This window comes from Bombina bombina, chromosome 7 (assembly GCF_027579735.1).
Source record: "Bombina bombina isolate aBomBom1 chromosome 7, aBomBom1.pri, whole genome shotgun sequence".
Classification (NCBI taxonomy): domain Eukaryota; kingdom Metazoa; phylum Chordata; class Amphibia; order Anura; family Bombinatoridae; genus Bombina; species Bombina bombina.
Genome location: NC_069505.1, coordinates 411,779,621 through 411,799,769, shown reverse-complemented (window position 1 = coordinate 411,799,769; position 20,149 = coordinate 411,779,621). Strand labels below are relative to the sequence as shown.

Sequence of the window (20,149 nt, the reverse complement as noted above, 5' to 3'; positions counted from 1 at the left end):
CAATATAAAAAACGCTGCAGCGCTTTTAACAAACACAGTTGAATAACAAAGAACTAATTCAGTATTAGTCAACAATTCTTAACGGTAAATGAATTAATTAGCAGAGGATTGCATCCATTAGCAAAAACATAATTTATGCTTACCTGATAAATTCCTTTCTTCTGTTGTGTGATCAGTCCACGGGTCATCATTACTTCTGGGATATAACTCCTCCCCAACAGGAAATGCAAGAGGATTCACCCAGCAGAGCTGCATATAGCTCCTCCCCTCTACGTCAGTCCCAGTCATTCGACCAAGAATCAACGAGAAAGGAGTAACCAAGGGTGAAGTGGTGACTGGAGTATAATTTAAAAGATATTTACCTGCCTTAAAACAGGGCGGGCCGTGGACTGATCACACAACAGAAGAAAGGAATTTATCAGGTAAGCATAAATTATGTTTTCTTCTGTTATGTGTGATCAGTCCACGGGTCATCATTACTTCTGGGATACCAATACCAAAGCAAAAGTACACGGATGACGGGAGGGATAGGCAGGCTCATTATACAGAAGGAACCACTGCCTGAAGAACCTTTCTCCCAAAAATAGCCTCCGAAGAAGCAAAAGTGTCAAATTTGTAAAATTTGGAAAAAGTATGAAGCGAAGACCAAGTTGCAGCCTTGCAAATCTGTTCAACAGAGGCCTCATTCTTAAAGGCCCAAGTGGAAGCCACAGCTCTAGTGGAGTGAGCTGTAATTCTTTCAGGAGGCTGCTGTCCAGCAGTCTCATAGGCTAAACGTATTATGCTACGAAGCCAAAAAGAGAGAGAGGTAGCAGAAGCTTTTTGACCTCTCCTCTGTCCAGAATAAACGACAAACAGGGAAGAAGTTTGGCGAAAATCTTTAGTTGCCTGCAAGTAGAACTTGAGGGCACGAACTACATCCAGATTGTGTAGAAGACGTTCCTTCTTTGAAGAAGGATTTGGACACAAGGATGGAACAACAATCTCTTGATTGATATTCCTGTTAGTGACTACCTTAGGTAAGAACCCAGGTTTAGTACGCAGAACTACCTTGTCTGAGTGAAAAATCAGATAAGGAGAATCACAATGTAAGGCTGATAACTCAGAGACTCTTCGAGCCGAGGAAATAGCCATTAAAAACAGAACTTTCCAAGATAACAATTTTATATCAATGGAATGAAGGGGTTCAAACGGAACACCCTGTAAAACGTTAAGAACTAAGTTTAAACTCCATGGCGGAGCAACAGCTTTAAACACAGGCTTGATCCTAGCTAAAGCCTGACAAAAGGCCTGGACGTCTGGATTTTCTGACAGACGCCTGTGTAACAAGATGGACAGAGCTGAAATCTGTCCCTTTAATGAACTAGCTGATAGACCCTTTTCTAAACCTTCTTGTAGAAAGGACAATATCCTAGCGATCCTAACCTTACTCCAAGAGTAACCTTTGGATTCGCACCAGTATAGGTATTTACGCCATATTTTATGGTAAATCCTTCTGGTAACAGGCTTCCTAGCCTGTATCAGGGTATCAATAACCGACTCAGAAAAACCACGTTTTGATAAAATCAAGCGTTCAATTTCCAAGCAGTCAGCTTCAGAGAAGTTAGATTTTGATGTTTGAATGGACCCTGTATCAGAAGGTCCTGTCTTAGAGGTAGAGACCAAGGCGGACAGGATGACATGTCCACTAGATCTGCATACCAAGTCCTGCGTGGCCATGCAGGCGCTATTAGAATCACTGATGCTCTCTCCTGTTTGATTTTGGCAATCAATCGAGGAAGCAGCGGGAAGGGTGGGAACACATAAGCCATCCCGAAGTTCCAAGGTGCTGTCAAAGCATCTATCAGAACCGCTCCCGGATCCCTGGATCTGGACCCGTAGAGAGGAAGTTTGGCGTTCTGGCGAGACGCCATGAGATCTATCTCTGGTTTGCCCCAACGTCGAAGTATTTGGGCAAAGACCTCCGGATGAAGTTCCCACTCCCCCGGATGAAAAGTCTGGCGACTCAAGAAATCCGCCTCCCAGTTCTCCACTCCCGGGATGTGGATTGCTGACAGGTGGCAAGAGTGAGACTCTGCCCAGCGAATTATCTTTGATACTTCCATCATTGCTAGGGAGCTTCTTGTCCCTCCCTGATGGTTGATGTAAGCTACAGTCGTGATGTTGTCCGACTGAAACCTGATGAACCCCCGAGTTGTTAATTGGGGCCAAGCCAGAAGGGCATTGAGAACTGCTCTCAATTCCAGGATGTTTATTGGAAGGAGACTCTCCTCCTGATTCCATAGTCCCTGAGCCTTCAGAGAATTCCAGACAGCGCCCCAACCTAGTAGGCTGGCGTCTGTTGTTACAATTGTCCATTCTGGCCTGCTGAATGGCATCCCCCTGGACAGGTGTGGCCGATAAAGCCACCATAGAAGAGAATTTCTGGTCTCTTGATTCAGATTCAGAGTAGGGGACAAATCTGAGTAATCCCCATTCCACTGACTTAGCATGCACAATTGCAGCGGTCTGAGGTGTAGGCGTGCAAAAGGTACTATGTCCATTGCCGCTACCATTAAGCCGATCACCTCCATGCATTGAGCTACTGACGGGTGTTGAATGGAATGAAGGACACGGCATGCATTTTGAAGTTTTGTTAACCTGTCTTCTGTCAGGTAAATCTTCATTTCTACAGAATCTATAAGAGTCCCCAAGAATGGAACTCTTGTGAGAGGAAAAAGAGAACTCTTCTTTTCGTTCACTTTCCATCCATGCGACCTTAGAAATGCCAGAACTAACTCTGTATGAGACTTGGCAGTTTGAAAGCTTGAAGCTTGTATTAGAATGTCGTCTAGGTACGGAGCTACCGAAATCCCTCGCGGTCTTAGTACCGCCAAAAGGGCACCCAGAACCTTTGTGAAGATTCTTGGAGCCGTAGCCAATCCGAATGGAAGAGCTACAAACTGGTAGTGCCTGTCTAAGAAGGCAAACCTTAGATACCGGTGATGATCTTTGTGAATCGGTATGTGAAGGTAAGCATCTTTTAAATCCACTGTGGTCATGTACTGACCCTTTTGGATCATGGGTAAGATTGTCCGAATAGTTTCCATTTTGAACGATGGAACTCTTAGGAATTTGTTTAGAATCTTTAAATCTAAGATTGGCCTGAAAGTTCCCTCTTTTTTGGGAACCACAAACAGGTTTGAGTAGAACCCTTGTCCTTGTTCCGACCGCGGAACCGGATGGATCACTCCCATTAATAACAGATCTTGTACACAGCGTAGAAACGCTTCTTTCTTTATCTGGTTTGTTGACAACCTTGACAGATGAAATCTCCCTCTTGGGGGAGATAATTTGAAGTCTAGAAGGTATCCCTGAGATATGATCTCTAGCGCCCAGGGATCCTGAACATCTCTTGCCCAGGCCTGGGCGAAGAGAGAAAGTCTGCCCCCCACTAGATCCGGTCCCGGATCGGGGGCTCTCGGTTCATGCTGTCTTTGGGGCAGCAGCAGGTTTCCTGGCCTGTTTGCTCTTGTTCCAGGACTGGTTAGGCTTCCAGCCTTGCCTGTAACGAGCAACAGCTCCCTCCTGTTTTGGTGCAGTGGAGGTTGATGCTGCTCCTGTTTTGAAATTCCGAAAGGGACGAAAATTAGACTGTCTAGCCTTAGCTTTGGCTTTGTCTTGAGGTAGGGCGTGGCCCTTACCTCCTGTAATGTCAGCGATAATTTCTTTCAAACCGGGCCCAAATAAAGACTGCCCCTTGAAAGGTATATTAAGTAATTTGGACTTAGAAGTAACATCAGCTGACCAGGATTTTAGCCACAGCGCCCTACGTGCCTGTATGGCGAATCCTGAGTTCTTAGCCGTAAGTTTGGTTAAATGTACTACGGCCTCCGAAATGAATGAATTAGCTAGTTTAAGGACTCTAAGCCTGTCCGTAATGTCGTCTAGCGTAGATGAACTAAGGTTCTCTTCCAGAGACTCAATCCAAAATGCTGCCGCAGCCGTAATCGGCGCGATACATGCAAGGGGTTGCAATATAAAACCTTGTTGAACAAACATTTTCTTAAGGTAACCCTCTAATTTTTTATCCATTGGATCTGAAAAAGCACAGCTATCCTCCACCGGGATAGTGGTACGCTTAGCTAAAGTAGAAACTGCTCCCTCCACCTTAGGGACCGTTTGCCATAAGTCCCGAGTGGTGGTGTCTATTGGAAACATCTTTCTAAATATTGGAGGGGGTGAGAACGGCACACCGGGTCTATCCCACTCCTTAGTAACAATTTCAGTTAGTCTCTTAGGTATAGGAAAAACGTCAGTACTCGCCGGTACCGCAAAGTATTTATCCAACCTACACAGTTTCTCTGGTATTGCAACGGTGTTACAATCATTGAGAGCTGCTAAGACCTCCCCTAGTAATACACGGAGGTTCTCCAATTTAAATTTAAAATTTGAAATATCTGAATCCAATCTGTTTGGATCAGAACCGTCACCTACAGAATGAAGCTCTCCGTCCTCATGCTCTGCAAGCTGTGACGCAGTATCAGACATGGCCCTAGTATTGTCAGCGCACTCTGTTCTCACCCCAGAGTGATCACGCTTGCCTCTTAGTTCTGGTAATTTAGACAAAACTTCAGTCATAACAGTAGCCATATCTTGTAATGTTATCTGTAATGGCCGCCCAGATGTACTAGGCGCCATAATATCACGCACCTCCCGGGCGGGAGATGCAGGTACTGCCGCGTGAGGCGAGTTAGTCGGCATAACTCTCCCCTCGCTGTTTGGTGAAATTTGTTCAAATTGTACAGATTGACTTTTATTTAAAGTAGCATCAATACAGTTAGTACATAAATTTCTATTGGGCTCCACCTTGGCATTGGAACAAATGACACAGATATCTTCCTCTGAGTCAGACATGTTTAACACACTAGCAATAAACTTGCAACTTGGTTATAATCTTTTTTAGCAAAAACGTACTGTGCCTCAAAGAGGTACTAAACGATTAAATGACAGTTGAAATAATGAACTGAAAAATAGTTATAGCATCAAACTTTAAACAACACAACTTTTAGCAAAGGTTTGTTCCCATTAGAAAAATAACAATAATTAAATTTGACATAAAAATTACAGAGCAACGTTTTTATTCACAGTCAATATAAAATTCTCACAGCTCTGCTGAGAGAATCTACCTCCCTCTAAAGAAGTTTGAAGACCCCTGAGATCTGTCAAAGATGAACCGGATCATGCAGGAAATATAAGAGTAACTGACTGGAATTTTTTGATGCGTAGCAAAGAGCGCCAAAAACGGCCCCTCCCCCTCACACACAGCAGTGAAGAGAAACGAAACTGTCATAATTAACACCAAACAACTGCCAAGTGGAAAATAATGCCCAAATATTTATTCACTCAGTACCTCAGAAATGTAACCGATTCTACATTCCAGCAAAAACGTTTAACATGATAAATACTTATTAAAAAGATTAGTGACTTTTAACAGAGTAGTTCCGGTGAAATACCATCCCCAGAATACTGAAGTGTATACATACATGTCATTATAACGGTATGGCAGGATTTTCTCATCAATTCCATTCAGAAAATAAAAACTGCTACATACCTCAATGCAGATTCATCTGCCCGCTGTCCCCTGATCTGAAGCTTTTACCTCCCTCAGATGGCCGAGAACAGCAATATGATCTTAACTACTCCGGTTAAAATCATAGTAAAAAACTCTGGTAGATTCTTCCTCAAACTCTGCCAGAGAAGTAATAACACGCTCCGGTGCTATTGTAAAATAACAAACTTTTGATTGAAGTCATAAAAACTAAGTATAATCACCATAGTCCTCTCACACATCCTATCTAGTCGTTGGGTGCAAGAGAATGACTGGGACTGACGTAGAGGGGAGGAGCTATATGCAGCTCTGCTGGGTGAATCCTCTTGCATTTCCTGTTGGGGAGGAGTTATATCCCAGAAGTAATGATGACCCGTGGACTGATCACACATAACAGAAGAAAGGATGATTAACCCCTCAATACCCAAAAAACGGATATCATTAAGATTTAACGCTTTTATCACAGTCAAACACACTGTCACAGGTCTGCTGTGACTGATTACCTCCCTCAAAAACGAATTTTGAAGACCCCTGAGCTCTCTAGAGACGTCCTGGATCAAGGAGGAAGAAGCAGGAAGACTGTGCTAAAAAGAAAAAAAGTCCCTCCCACTCATATTACAACAGTGGGAGACCTGATATAACGGTTTCTATGCAGAAAAATACGTTAGCCATGTGGAAAAAAATCATGCCCAAAAAGGATTTATCACCAAAGTACCTCACAAAACGAATAACATGCCAGTAAACGTTTTAAAACAAACTTTTTCAATGTCATGCAAAGTTATCAGTAAGCCTGCTACCAGTCGCTTCTACTGCAGATAAGGCTTAAGCATTATTTCAGTATTAACAGTATTTTCTCAGTCAAATTCTAGTCCCTAGAAAATAACTCAACTGCGCATACCTTTATCAGCCTGATACCAGTCGCTACTACTGCATTTAAGGCTGTACTTACATCATATGGGTAACAGCAGTGTTTTCTTAGTCAATTCCATTCCCAGTAAATATTGTACTGCACATACCTCATTTGCGGGGGACCCCGCACGCTATTCCCCTTTTCTGAAGTTACCCTACTCCTCAGAATGTCGAGAACAGCCAGTGGATCTTAGTTACGCCTGCTAAGATCATAGAAAACGCAGGCAGATTCTTCTTCCAAATACTGCCTGAGATAGAAAAAACAGCACACTCCGGTGCCATTTAAAATAACAAACTTTTGATTGAAGAATTATTAAGTAAAAACTCCAACTCCTCTCGCGACCTCCTTCTTTGTTGAGGGTCGCAAGAGAATGACTGGATATGACATGTGAGGGGAGGAGCTATATAGCAGCTCTGCTTGGGTGATCCTCTTGCAACTTCCTATTGGGAAGGAGAATATATCCCATAAGTAATGGATGACCTGTGGACTGAACACACTTAACAAGAGATTATATACATATACATATACATATACATATATATATATATATATATATACACATACATACATATATATATATATATATATATATATATATATATATATATATATATACACATACACACACACATACATATATACAAGGCAAGGACAGTAAGTAACAGGCAAGTTCCTCTACCCTTAAAGAGACATGAATCCTAACATTTTATTTCACGATTCACACAGAGCATACAGTTAATTTAAAATTCACTTTTATTATCTCAAATTTAAGTCGCTCTTGTGGTATTATTTGTTGAAGAGAATATCTAGGTAGGTAGAGTGCACATCTGAAGGACTGTATTGCAAATGTTTGTAGGAACACTAGATGGCAGTAGTATTTATAGTATAATATATTTAAAAGCATTCTTGCAAAACTTCTGCCATATAGTGCTCTGCACAAGTGCACACTCCTGAGCTTACCTACCTGCAAGAGAACAAACTAAATTTGATAACATAAATTTGATTTGATTTGATTTTTTAAAATTGTGCCCTCTATCCGTATCAAGAAAGAAAAGTTGGGACTTTGAAGTCCCTTTAACACTTTGTGTTATTCCTTAAGTAAAGGTAATATTTAAACATACTGGGACCATCTTCTGGTAATCACATTTTACTTGCAACATATTCATATGAAAAAGTGCAAAGTTAAAACAAATACAGAATAAATTAGCCTACACTAAGATTATTATACTCAAGGTTACCATAAGCGCATTTTGTCACAGGGAACACCCACATTCTTCTTGGATACGGCCACTAATTGGAGCATACACGTACATGCCTGTTCCCGATTGGCTCACCAGCTGTATTCTCATGTGAAGTGGCACAACGCTCACTATGTAACTCCTTTGCAGAGGTTAAACGCATAGGAAAAGGAAGGAATTTCTTTAAAAAAAGCTCTAATAAAATAGAATTAATTTTCACACTAAATTGTTCCTGTACATATTTTTTTATATACGTTTAGCACATAAAAATAGCAGCTACATTGCTAGTACAAGGGACTAGTGACACAGCATACAGATATCAGATCCTCCAGCCTTGCTGAGTCTAAGCACAACACTGGTTGTGTGACTCAGACCATGCACCTGCCTGGTATTCCCTTATACAGGGCAACATGGCGCGACAACAGCTGCCGTACACCCAGATTACACACTTGAGAACCATTCCTCAGAAGGGAATCACTGAGTCAGCTGACCAGAACAGGAGCAGAATGGCGTCAGCTTGGTTACAAAGTCAGACAACAAATGGAGATCCTGTGAGCTTCAAAAGCAACTGCAGAAACGGGATATGTAAAACATAAGACGACTGCATCTCCTGCTAATGTCAGACGGGTGCTGTATACCTTTCATCTCATTAACCGAGTCACTTCTGGATCAATTCCGGTGTTGTGGGGCAAAAGGCATTTGATACAAATCAGTAAAATGGAATCTAGAGATTGCAGCTGCTTTTGTTGCGGCAACAAAACACAAATTATATCTTTACTCTTACTGTGGGTGTGCAATTGTGAAACGTAAAAATGCCACCGCACTTGGCAAGAGGAGTAACAGATTAACCAGCTATAACTAAAGTGATCACATGGGGTGAATGGCACATGTATATAAAAAAAAACAAAAAAACAGCTACACCGCTAGCATAGAAAGTATATTTTCATAGTCTCATCCTTCACAGTGTTCTCCTAAGAAATTGTTGCTAGTCGAGTGGTTTTATGAAATATCCAAGTGGGGCAGTCTAATACTTTGTGATACTATAACATTTTCTGGTATCCAAAGCACAAATGAATTGCATAATTTAACATAAATTTAATGATAATTTGTGCAATAAAACATGTAATTAGCAGCTCATTTTAGCTTAATAATGTCTTGAATTTAAGTCAGGTAGTCACTAGTCCGTAAAATCAGCAGAGTGCTGCACCCATTAAAAAAAGGTACTGGGGGAGTACAATGCTACCGTTACTGCCAACTTGCAAACCAGCCTTGATCTTAAGCAGCAGCAAATGTGAATATTGCGTAAAACTATTTGACCAAAGTAATTTATGACAAGGACAGCCCCATAGGAACAAATAAGCAGGACAGCTGTTCAGATTCATGGACTAAATATACTCTTATACCATAAGACCTATAAAACATTAACCTAACCTCAGATACGTGAGAAAACATACAATGACCTATTCATTCTTAAAGGGACAGTCAACACAAGAATGATTGTTGTTTTGAAAGATAGATAATCCCTTAAAGGGACAGTATACACACATGTTGATATAACTGCATGTAATAGACACTACTATAAAGAATAAGGTGCACAGAAACTGATATAAAAATCCAGTATAAAACAGTTTAAAAACTTACTTAGAAGCTCTCAGTTTAGCTCTGTTGAAAAGGTAGTTGGAAAGCCCACTGCAAGTGGGAAATAAGACCCCCCCACCCCTTCTTTTGCATATGAAAAGACCCTTTACAGACAGGAACAAGCTGGAGTAGGTAGCCGACGGTATTCTCATAAAACTTTGGGGCTTGTTTAGGAGTCTGAAAATCAGAGCAATGTTACTTAAAAATAAGCAAAACTATACATTTAAAAAAAAAAAAAAAAAAAAAACCCTTTATGGGCTATATAAATAGATCTACAAAACATTTATGCAAAGAAAAAAATTAGTGTATAATGTCCCTTTAATTATCCATTCCCCAGTTTTGCATAACCAACACCGTTTTAATAATATACTTTTTACCTCTGTGATTACCTTGTATCTAAGCCTCTGCAGAGTGCCCCCTTATTTCAGTTCTTTAGAAAGACTTGCATTTTAGACAATCAGTGTTCAATCCTCTGTAAATTCACGTGCATGAGCTCAATGTTATCTATATGAAACACATGAACTAACATCCTCTAGTCGTAAAAAAACTGTCAAAATGCATTTAGATTAGAGGAGGCCTTCAAGGTCTAAGAAATTAGCATATGAACCCCCTATGTTTAGCTTTTAACTAAGAATACCAAGAGAACAAAGCAAATTTGGTGATAAAAGTAAATTGGAAAGTTGTTTAAAATGACATGCCCTATCTGAACCATGAAATTTTTTTTTTTGGCTTCACTTTCCCTTTAAAAAGGTAATTTCTTTATTTAGGGAACACATAAGTAATACATACAGAGACCCCAAGCACGTATGTAATGCTATAGATAACATGTCTGATGGCTGTAAATATTATCTACCTCATTATATATACCCTTTCGAGATAGATAGCTATATACATACACGCATATACACACACACATATATATACATATACACACATATATATATATATATATATATACACACGTACACATATACATATATATACATATATATACATATATATACACATATACATATATATACACATATATATATACACATATACATACACATATATATATACACATATACATATATATACACATATACATATATATACACATATACATATATATATATACACACACACACAGATCCAGGTAGCATACACATCAGATGCACAGACTGAGTTACACAAAACACAACATAAAGAGGGTAAGATACCATATTCTCCAAACCGCAAGGATTCCCACTGTCGCCACTCAACCACGCAGCTCACTAATCGTACCCCGACGTAGATGATTAACATTCCTAGCGTGGCGTCCAGGAGGAAATTAATGAGGTACCTGGAAAAGAAACAAAAAATGGTTAGAAACGAGAGAGATGGGGTCTGTGTGCAACAGAGAAGCTTAAAGGGACGGTAAACCCATTGAGATTGTAATATAAACTGTCTCATTATATGCAGTAAAATTACTTTGCCCCCTCTTCAGATACATTGAAAACTGTTTTTTTGTTTTGTTATTCTTATAATTTTTAAAATTGGAAGCACAGGCTGTAGATTTCACAATCCTAACCTGACTGGTTATTAGATACGACAAAACACAGTGTTTGCAAACAGAGGGATTGACTAATCTTGTAGATCGTGTCTATCCACCCCCCCCCACTCCTGATATCCCTTTTTGAACTTTAAAGATATTACAAACCAAACAATAACACCATTCCCTATTTGCAAGAGATAGGATTAGATTTTGGAAAAGTCACGCACACTATGCATAGACGACATTGACTTTGGTGATCACGATCAACTCGACCACAAGTTAGACTAAGAAATTGGACGCATCAAATTCAACAGCCAAAAGGCACTTGCTTAGCAGACAATATTTACCACTTCTGTTTGTGAGTATTCTGAGACAATTTGGAATCATTCTATTATGTTGAGAATCTGTACACTATAAAATGGCCAGCGATGCAATTTTAGATAAATATATGTTCTAGATTCATTAAATCTATATTTATCACTATTGTATAATCCATCACTAGTGGGCGGGATAGAAATATTATACACAATATTATATACAATTATATTATATACAATATCTAGAACTTTGTGTCGCAATATTCTTACAGTAATAGATATTCAGCAAATACAAACCTGGCTCTGTACAGTGAGTTATTGAACCTTTACCAATATTTTAACCCTTTTCACGGTCAAAATACAGCTATAGAAGATGAGAAAAGCTGCAGACACTTTATGCTTTCGGAAATTAAAGGGCCGTTAAAATTAGATCATTTATTATTTCCATTATGACTATTGACCCTACACTATTGTGCGTTTAACCCTTGCAAAAAAACAACTATTTTCTCAAACGTTTGGTAGAGTAATTACTAAGATACATTTTCAGAACCATCATTTTATTTGTCAATCATATGCTTAGCATTATCTTCTTTATACAGCAGTTGTATTGCAAAGTCTGATGCAAGTTGTTGTAAACAGCACTTTAGGTATGCGCTTCTGTGTGGCCCACAAGCTGTATAATGGGCCCCAACTAGATCAAGAAAATAGAGTGACGCACTCAATGACAGAACAATAGTTAGAAAAACTTCCGTGCTTGTCCACAAGGCCAGTGCCACTCAGGGTGCAGTCTTTTTGCACACTATGCCTTTTCACAGAGAACAAATATCCTGTAGCATATCAGTCTGATCCTGCCCAATGACAGCCCAACAACGAAATACCAGGCAATTCCTCTCTGAACAAGACAAACAACAAACCCCAGACGTACGTTTCGACCTCTCTTGGGCCTCGTCAGTGAGGTGCAGTTGCATATCTCTAGGGCATGTGTGCAAGGATTTTAAGCATTTTCTAATTTATTATTTTTTCTTTGTTCTCTTGGTATCTTTATTTGAGAAAAAAACAACAAGAATGTAAGCTTAAGAGTCAGCCTATTTTGAGATCAGCACTCTGGGTAGTGCTTGTTGATTGGTGGCTAAAATGTTGCCACCAATCAGCAAGTGCTACCTAGGTTCTGAACCAAAAATGGGCCGGTTTCTAAGCTTACATTCCTGCTTTTTCAAATAAAAAGAACAAGAGAACAAAGAAAAAACATAATTTATGCTTACCTGATAAATTTATTTCTCTTGTAGTGTGTTCAGTCCACGGGTCATCCATTACTTATGGGATATATTCTCCTTCCCAACAGGAAGTTGCAAGAGGATCACCCAAGCAGAGCTGCTATATAGCTCCTCCCCTCACATGTCATATCCAGTCATTCGACCGAAACAAGACGAGAAAGGAGAAACTATAGGGTGCAGTAGTGACTGGAGTTATAATTTTAAAATTTAGAACCTGCCTCAAAAAAAGACAGGGCGGGCCGTGGACTGAACACACTACAAGAGAAATAAATTTATCAGGTAAGCATAAATGATGTTTTCTCTTGTTAAGTGTGTTCAGTCCACGGGTCATCCATTACTTATGGGATACCAATACCAAAGCTAAGTACACGGATGATGGGAGGGACAAGGCAGGAACATTAAACAGAAGGAACCACTGCCTGTAGAACCTCTCTCCCAAAACCAGCCTCCGAAGAAGCGAAAGTGTCAAATTTGTAAAATTTTGAAAAGGTATGAAGTGAAGACCAAGTTGCAGCCTTGCAAATCTGTTCAACAGAGGCCTCATTCTTAAAGGCCCAGGTGGAAGCCACAGCTCTAGTGGAATGAGCTGTAATTCTTTCAGAAGGCTGCTGTCCAGCAGTCTCATAGTCTAAACGTATTATGCTACGAAGCCAAAAAGAGAGAGAGGTAGCCGAAGCCTTTTGACCCCTCCTCTGTCCAGAGTAAACGACAAACAGAGAAGAAGTTTGTCGAAAATCTTTAGTTGCCTGTAAATAGAACTTCAGAGCACGGACCAAGTCTAGATTATGCAAAAGACGTTCCTTCTTTGAAGAAGGATTAGGACATAACGATGGAACAACAATCTCTTGATTGATATTCCTGTTAGAAACAACCTTAGGTAAAAACCCAGGTTTAGTACGCAGAACTACCTTGTCTGAATGAAAGATCAGATAAGGGGAATCACAATGTAAGGCAGATAACTCCGAGACTCTTCGAGCCGAGGAAATAGCCATCAAAAACAGAACTTTCCAAGATAAAAGCTTAATATCAATGGAATGAAGGGGTTCAAACGGAACACCCTGAAGAACTTTAAGAACCAAGTTTAAGCTCCAAGGAGGAGCAACAGTTTTAAACACAGGCTTAATTCTAGCCAAAGCCTGACAAAAGGCCTGGACGTCTGAATTCTCTGCCAGACGCTTGTGTAAAAGAATAGACAGAGCAGAAATCTGTCCCTTTAGCGAACTAGCGGATAAACCCTTTTCTAAACCCTCTTGTAGAAAAGCTAATATCCTAGGAATCCTAACCTTACTCCATGAGTAACTCTTGGATTCGCACCAATATAGATATTTACGCCATATCTTATGGTAATTTTTCTTGTCACAGGTTTCCGAGCCTGTATTAATGTATCAATAACCGAATCCGAAAACCCACGCTTTGATAGAATCAAGCGTTCAATTTCCAGGCAGTCAGCCTCAGAGAAATTAGGTTTGGATGGTTGAAAGGACCCTGAATTAGAAGGTCCTGCCTCAGAGGAAGATACCATGGTGGACAGGACGACATGTCCACTAGGTCTGCATACCAAGTCCTGCGTGGCCACGCAGGCGCTATCAGAATTACCGATGCCCTCTCCTGTTTGATCCTGGCAATCAGCCGAGGTAGCAACGGAAATGGTGGAAACACATAAGCTATGTTTAAAACCCAAGGGGCTGCTAATGCATCTACCAGCACCGCTCCCGGGTCCCTGGACCTGGATCCGTAACAAGGAAGCTTCGCGTTCTGGCGAGATGCCATGAGATCCAGATCCGGTTTGCCCCAACGACGAATCAGTTGAGCAAATACCTCCGGGTGAAATTCCCACTCTCCCGGATGAAAAGTCTGGCGACTTAGGAAATCCGCCTCCCAGTTCTCTACGCCTGGGATGTAAATCGCTGACAGGTGGCAAGAGTGAGACTCTGCCCAGCGAATTATCTTCGAGACTTCCAACATCGCTAGGGAACTCCTGGTTCCCCCTTGATGATTGATGTAAGCCACAGTCGTGAGATTGTCCGACTGAAATCTGATGAACCTCAGCTTTGCTAACTGAGGCCAAGCCAGAAGAGCATTGAATATTGCTCTTAATTTCTAGAATGTTTATTGGGAGGAGTTTCTCCTCCTGAGTCCACGATCCCTGAGCCTTCAGGGAATTCCAGACTGCTCCCCAGCCTAGAAGGCTGGCATCCGTTGTTACAATCGTCCAATCTGGCCTGCGAAAGGTCATTCCTTTGGACAGATGAACCGGTGACAACCACCAGAGAAGCGAATCCCTGGTCTCCTGGTCCAGATTTAGCAAAGGGGACAGATCTGAGTAATCCCCGTTCCATTGACTGAGCATGCATAGTTGCAGTGGTCTGAGATGCAGGCGCGCAAATGGCACTATGTCCATTGCCGCTACCATTAAGCCGATTACCTCCATGCACTGAGCTAGCGATGGGCTTGGAATGGAATGAAGGACACGGCAAGCATTGAGAATCTTTGATAACCTGGACTCAGTCAGGTAAATCTTCATCTCTACAGAATCTATAAGAGTCCCTAGAAAAGGAACCCGTGTGAGTGGTAACAGAGAACTCTTTTCCACGTTCACTTTCCACCCATGCGACCTCAGAAATGCTAGAACTATCTCTGTATGAGACTTTGCATTCTGAAAATTTGATGCTTGTATCAGAATGTCGTCTAGGTATGGAGCCACCGCTATGCCTCGTGGTCTTAGTACCGCCAGAAGTGAGCCCAGAACCTTCGTAAAAATTCTCGGGGCCGTGGCTAACCCTAAGGGAAGAGCCACAAACTGGTAATGCCTGTCTAGAAAGGCAAACCTTAGGTACCGATAATGATCTTTGTGAATCGGTATGTGAAGGTAAGCATCCTTTAAGTCCACCGTGGTCATATATTGACCCTCTTGGATCATGGGTAGGATGGTTCGAATGGTTTCCATCTTGAACGATGGTACCCTTAGGAATTTGTTTAAGATCTTTAAGTCCAAGATTGGTCTGAAGGTTCCCTCTTTTTTGGGAACCACAAATAGATTTGAGTAAAATCCTTGTCCCTGTTCCGATCGCGGAACTGAGTGGATCACCCCCATGATTAAGAGGTCTTGTACACATTGTAGAAATGCCCCTCTCTTTACTAGGTTTGTCGATAACCTCGAAAGATGGAACCTCCCTTGTGGAGGAGAGGATTTGAAATCCAGAAGGTATCCCTGAGATATAATCTTTAACGTCCAGGGATCCTGCACATCTCTTGCCCAAGCCTGAGCAAAGAGAGAAAGTCTGCCCCCCACTAAATCCGTCTCTGGATAGGGGGCCCTGACTTCATGCTGTCTTAGGGGCGGGAGTAGGCTTTCTGGCCTGCTTGCCCTTGTTCCATGACTGGTTGCCTTTCCAACCTTGTCTGTAACGAGCAGTAGTTCCTTCCTGTTTTGGAGCGGAGGAAGTCGATGCTGCTCCTGCCTTGAAGTTACGAAAGGCACGAAAATTAGACTGTTTGGCCTTTGGTTTGGCCCTGTCCTGAGGAAGGGCGTGGCCCTTACCTCCCGTAATGTCAGCAATAATTTCCTTCAAGCCGGGCCCGAATAAGGTCTGCCCTTTGAAAGGAATGTTAAGTAGTTTAGACTTGGAAGTTACATCCGCTGACCAGGATTTAAGCCAGAGCGCTCTGCGCGCCTGTATGGCGAATCCGGAATTTTTAGCCGTAAGTTTGGTTAGATGTACTACGGCATCTGAAACAAACGCATTAGCCTGCTTATGGGTTCTAACTTTGCTCAAGGCCTCATCCAAACGGCTCTGTGCGAATCGCCTCTTCCAGAGACTCAAACCAGAATGCCGCTGCAGCCGTGACAGGCGCAATGCATGCAAGAGGCTGCAATATAAAACCCTGTTGAACAAACATTTTCTTAAGATAACCCTCTAATTTTTTATCCATTGGATCTGAGAAAGCACAGCTATCCTCCACCGGGATAGTGGTACGCTTGGCTAACGTAGAAACTGCTCCCTCCACCTTAGGGACCGTCTGCCATAAGTCTCGTGTGGTGGCGTCTATAGGGAACATTTTTCTAAATATCGGGGGAGGGGAAAAAGGCACACCGGGTCTATCCCACTCCTTACTGATAATTTCTGTAAGTCTTTTTGGTATAGGAAAAACGTCAGTACACACCGGTACCGCATAGTATCTATCCAACCTACACAATTTCTCTGGAATTGCCACCGTGTCGCAATCATTCAGAGCCGCTAATACCTCCCCTAGTAACACACGGAGGTTCTCAAGCTTAAATTTAAAATTTGAAATTTCTGAATCAGGTCTCCCCGAATCAGAACCGTCACCGACAGAATGAAGCTCACCGTCCTCATGTTCTGCAAGTTGTGACGCAGTATCAGACATGGCTCTCGTGTCATCAGCGCGCTTTGTCCTTAACCCAGAGCTATCGCGTTTGCCCCTTAATTCGGGCATATTATATAATACTTCTTTCATAACATTAGCCATATCATGTAAAGTGATTTGTAAGGGCCTAGATGTACTAGGCGTCTCAATCCTACGCATCTCCCGAGCGGGAGACGCAGGTACTGACACGTGAGGAGAGTTAGGCGGCATAACTTCCCCCTCGTTGTCTGGTGATAGTTTCTCCATCGGTACAGATTGACTTTTATTCAAAGCAATATCAATACAATTGGTACACATCGTTCTATTGGGCTCCACATTGGCTTTTGAACATGATGAACAAACAGTTTCCTCTGAATCAGACATGTTAAAACAGACTTAGCAATGAAAATAACAAGCTTGGAAATCACTTTCAATAAGTTTTACAAGCAATATAAATAACGCTGCAGCGCTTCAAAAATACAGATATAATTAAACAATTCTTAACAAGAAGTGTACTATTAGCAGAGGATTGCACCCATTAGCAAAAGGATGATTAACCCCTCGATACCCAAAACGGATAAAACAGATATCAATTAAGATTTAACGCTTTTAATCACAGTCAGCACACTGTCACAGATCTGCTGTGACTGATTACCTCCCTCACAAATGAAATTTGCAGACCCCTGAGCTCTCTAGAGACGTCCTGGATCAAGGAGGAAGAAGCAGAAAGACTGTGCAATAATTTTAACTGCGCAATAAGGAGCTAAAACAAGGGCCCTCCCACTCCAATCACAACAGTGGGAGCCCTGATATAACGGTTTCCATGCAGAAAAATAGGTTAGCCATGTGGAAAAAATCATGCCCAAAGCGATTTATCACCAAAGTACCCCACAAAAAAAACGAATAACATGCCAGTAAACGTTTTATTAAAAAACAACATTTTTCAATGTCATGCAAAGCTATCACTAAGCCTGCTACCAGTCGCTACCACTGCAGATAAGGCTTAAGTATTATTTCAGTGTTAACAGTATTTTCTCAGACAAATTCTAGTCCCTAGAATATAACTCGACTGCGCATACATTTATCAGCCTGATACCAGTTGCTACTACTGCATTTAAGGCTGTACTTACATCATACGGTAACAGCAGTATTTTCTTAGTCAATTCCATTCCCAGAAAATAAAGTACCGCACATACCTCATTTGCGGAGGACCCCGCATGCTATTCCCAGTCTGAAGTTACCCCACTCCTCAGAATGTCGAGAACAGCCAGTGGATCTTAGTTACGCCTGCTAAGATCATAGATAAAAAACGCAGGCAGTTTCTTCTTCCAAATACTGCCTGAGATAGAAAAACGGCACACTCCGGTGCCATTTAAAATAACAAACTTTTGATTGAAGAATAGTTAATAGTTAAAGGGCCACTGTAAGTAAATATTTTCTATGCCTGTTACTAACTAACTACCCCAAATACGCTTTTTATCAATAGCATTTCATTAACATATCTCTACCGTATATCAGAAATCTTGTCTGCAAATTTAATTGTTTTCCACACCCACTCTGTGGGTATCCTTTGCTCTGTACCAATCCGTTTACAATACCTAGGTTTCAAAATGGCGCTTTAAACACAAAGTTATTGGTTTAAGTATTTTGAACACTCAGTGCTGAAAATAGTGGGCAGGATAATGTGACATCATCGGCGAATAAAAGATATAACTTTTAGAGCGTTATGAAACTTCGTTTTGGAGAAAATATAGGTCAGTAGGTTTTAATTAATGTTTATCAACTTTAATATGTTAGTTGTTTAGCTTAAAAAACAGAATTTATGTTTACCTGATAAATTACTTTCTCCAACGGTGTGTCCGGTCCACGGCGTCATCCTTACTTGTGGGATATTCTCTTCCCCAACAGGAAATGGCAAAGAGCCCAGCAAAGCTGGTCACATGATCCCTCCTAGGCTCCGCCTTCCCCAGTCATTCGACCGACGTAAAGGAGGAATATTTGCATAGGAGAAATCATATGATACCGTGGTGACTGTAGTTAAAAGAAAATAAATCATCAGACCTGATTAAAAAACCAGGGCGGGCCGTGGACCGGACACACCGTTGGAGAAAGTAATTTATCAGGTAAACATAAATTCTGTTTTCTCCAACATAGGTGTGTCCGGTCCACGGCGTCATCCTTACTTGTGGGAACCAATACCAAAGCTTTAGGACACGGATGATGGGAGGGAGCAAATCAGGTCACCTAGATGGAAGGCACCACGGTTTGCAAAACCTTTCTCCCAAAAATAGCCTCAGAAGAAGCAAAAGTATCAAATTTGTAAAATTTGGTAAAAGTGTGCAGTGAAGACCAAGTCGCTGCCTTACATATCTGATCAACAGAAGCCTCGTTCTTAAAGGCCCATGTGGAAGCCACGGCCCTAGTGGAATGAGCTGTGATTCTTTCAGGAGGCTGCCGTCCGGCAGTCTCATAAGCCAATCTGATGATGCTTTTAAGCCAAAAAGATAGAGAGGTAGAAGTTGCTTTTTGACCTCTCCTTTTACCAGAATAAACAACAAACAAGGAAGATGTTTGTCTGAAATCCTTTGTAGCATCTAAATAGAATTTTAGAGCACGGACAACGTCCAAATTGTGTAACAAACGTTCCTTCTATGAAACTGGATTCGGACACAAAGAAGGTACAACTATCTCCTGGTTAATATTTTTGTTGGAAACAACCTTCGGAAGAAAACCAGGCTCAGTACGTAAAAACCACCTTATCTGCATGGACCAGATAGGGCGGAGAACACTGCAGAGCAGATAACTCAGAAACTCTTCTAGCAGAAGAAATTGCAACCTAAAACAAAACTTTCCAAGATAATAACTTAATATCTACGGAATGTAAGGGTTCAAACGGAACCCCTTGAAGAACTGAAAGAACTAGATTAAGACTCCAGGGAAGAGTCAAAGGTCTGTAAACAGGCTTGATTCTAACCAGAGCCTGAACAAACGCTTAAACGTCTGGCACAGCTGCCAGCCTTTTGTGAAGTAAAACAGATAAAGCAGAGATCTGTCCCTTCAGAGAACTCGCAGAAAATCCTTTCTCCAAACCTTCCTGTAGAAAGGAAAGAATCTTAGGAATTTTTATCTTGTTCCATGGGAATCCTTTAGATTCACACCAACAGATATATTTTTTCCATATATTATGGTAAATTTTTCTAGTTACAGGCTTTCTAGCCTGAATAAGAGTATCTATTACAGAATCTGAAAACCCACGCTTTGATAAAATCAAGCGTTCAAACTCCAAGCAGTCAGTTGG

The 20,149-nt window shown here is 41.2% G+C and overlaps 1 protein-coding gene across 1 annotated transcript in view; it reads right to left on the bottom strand.

Annotated features, from left to right (window-relative positions):
* STIMATE (STIM activating enhancer) overlaps positions 1–20,149 on the bottom strand; it is a 209,978-nt gene that overhangs the window by 111,334 nt on the left and 78,495 nt on the right. Inside the window, exon 4 of the mRNA XM_053721207.1 lies at positions 10,579–10,700. Within this exon, the coding sequence (XP_053577182.1) occupies positions 10,579–10,700 (122 nt within the window). The remainder of the gene's footprint in view (positions 1–10,578; positions 10,701–20,149) is intronic.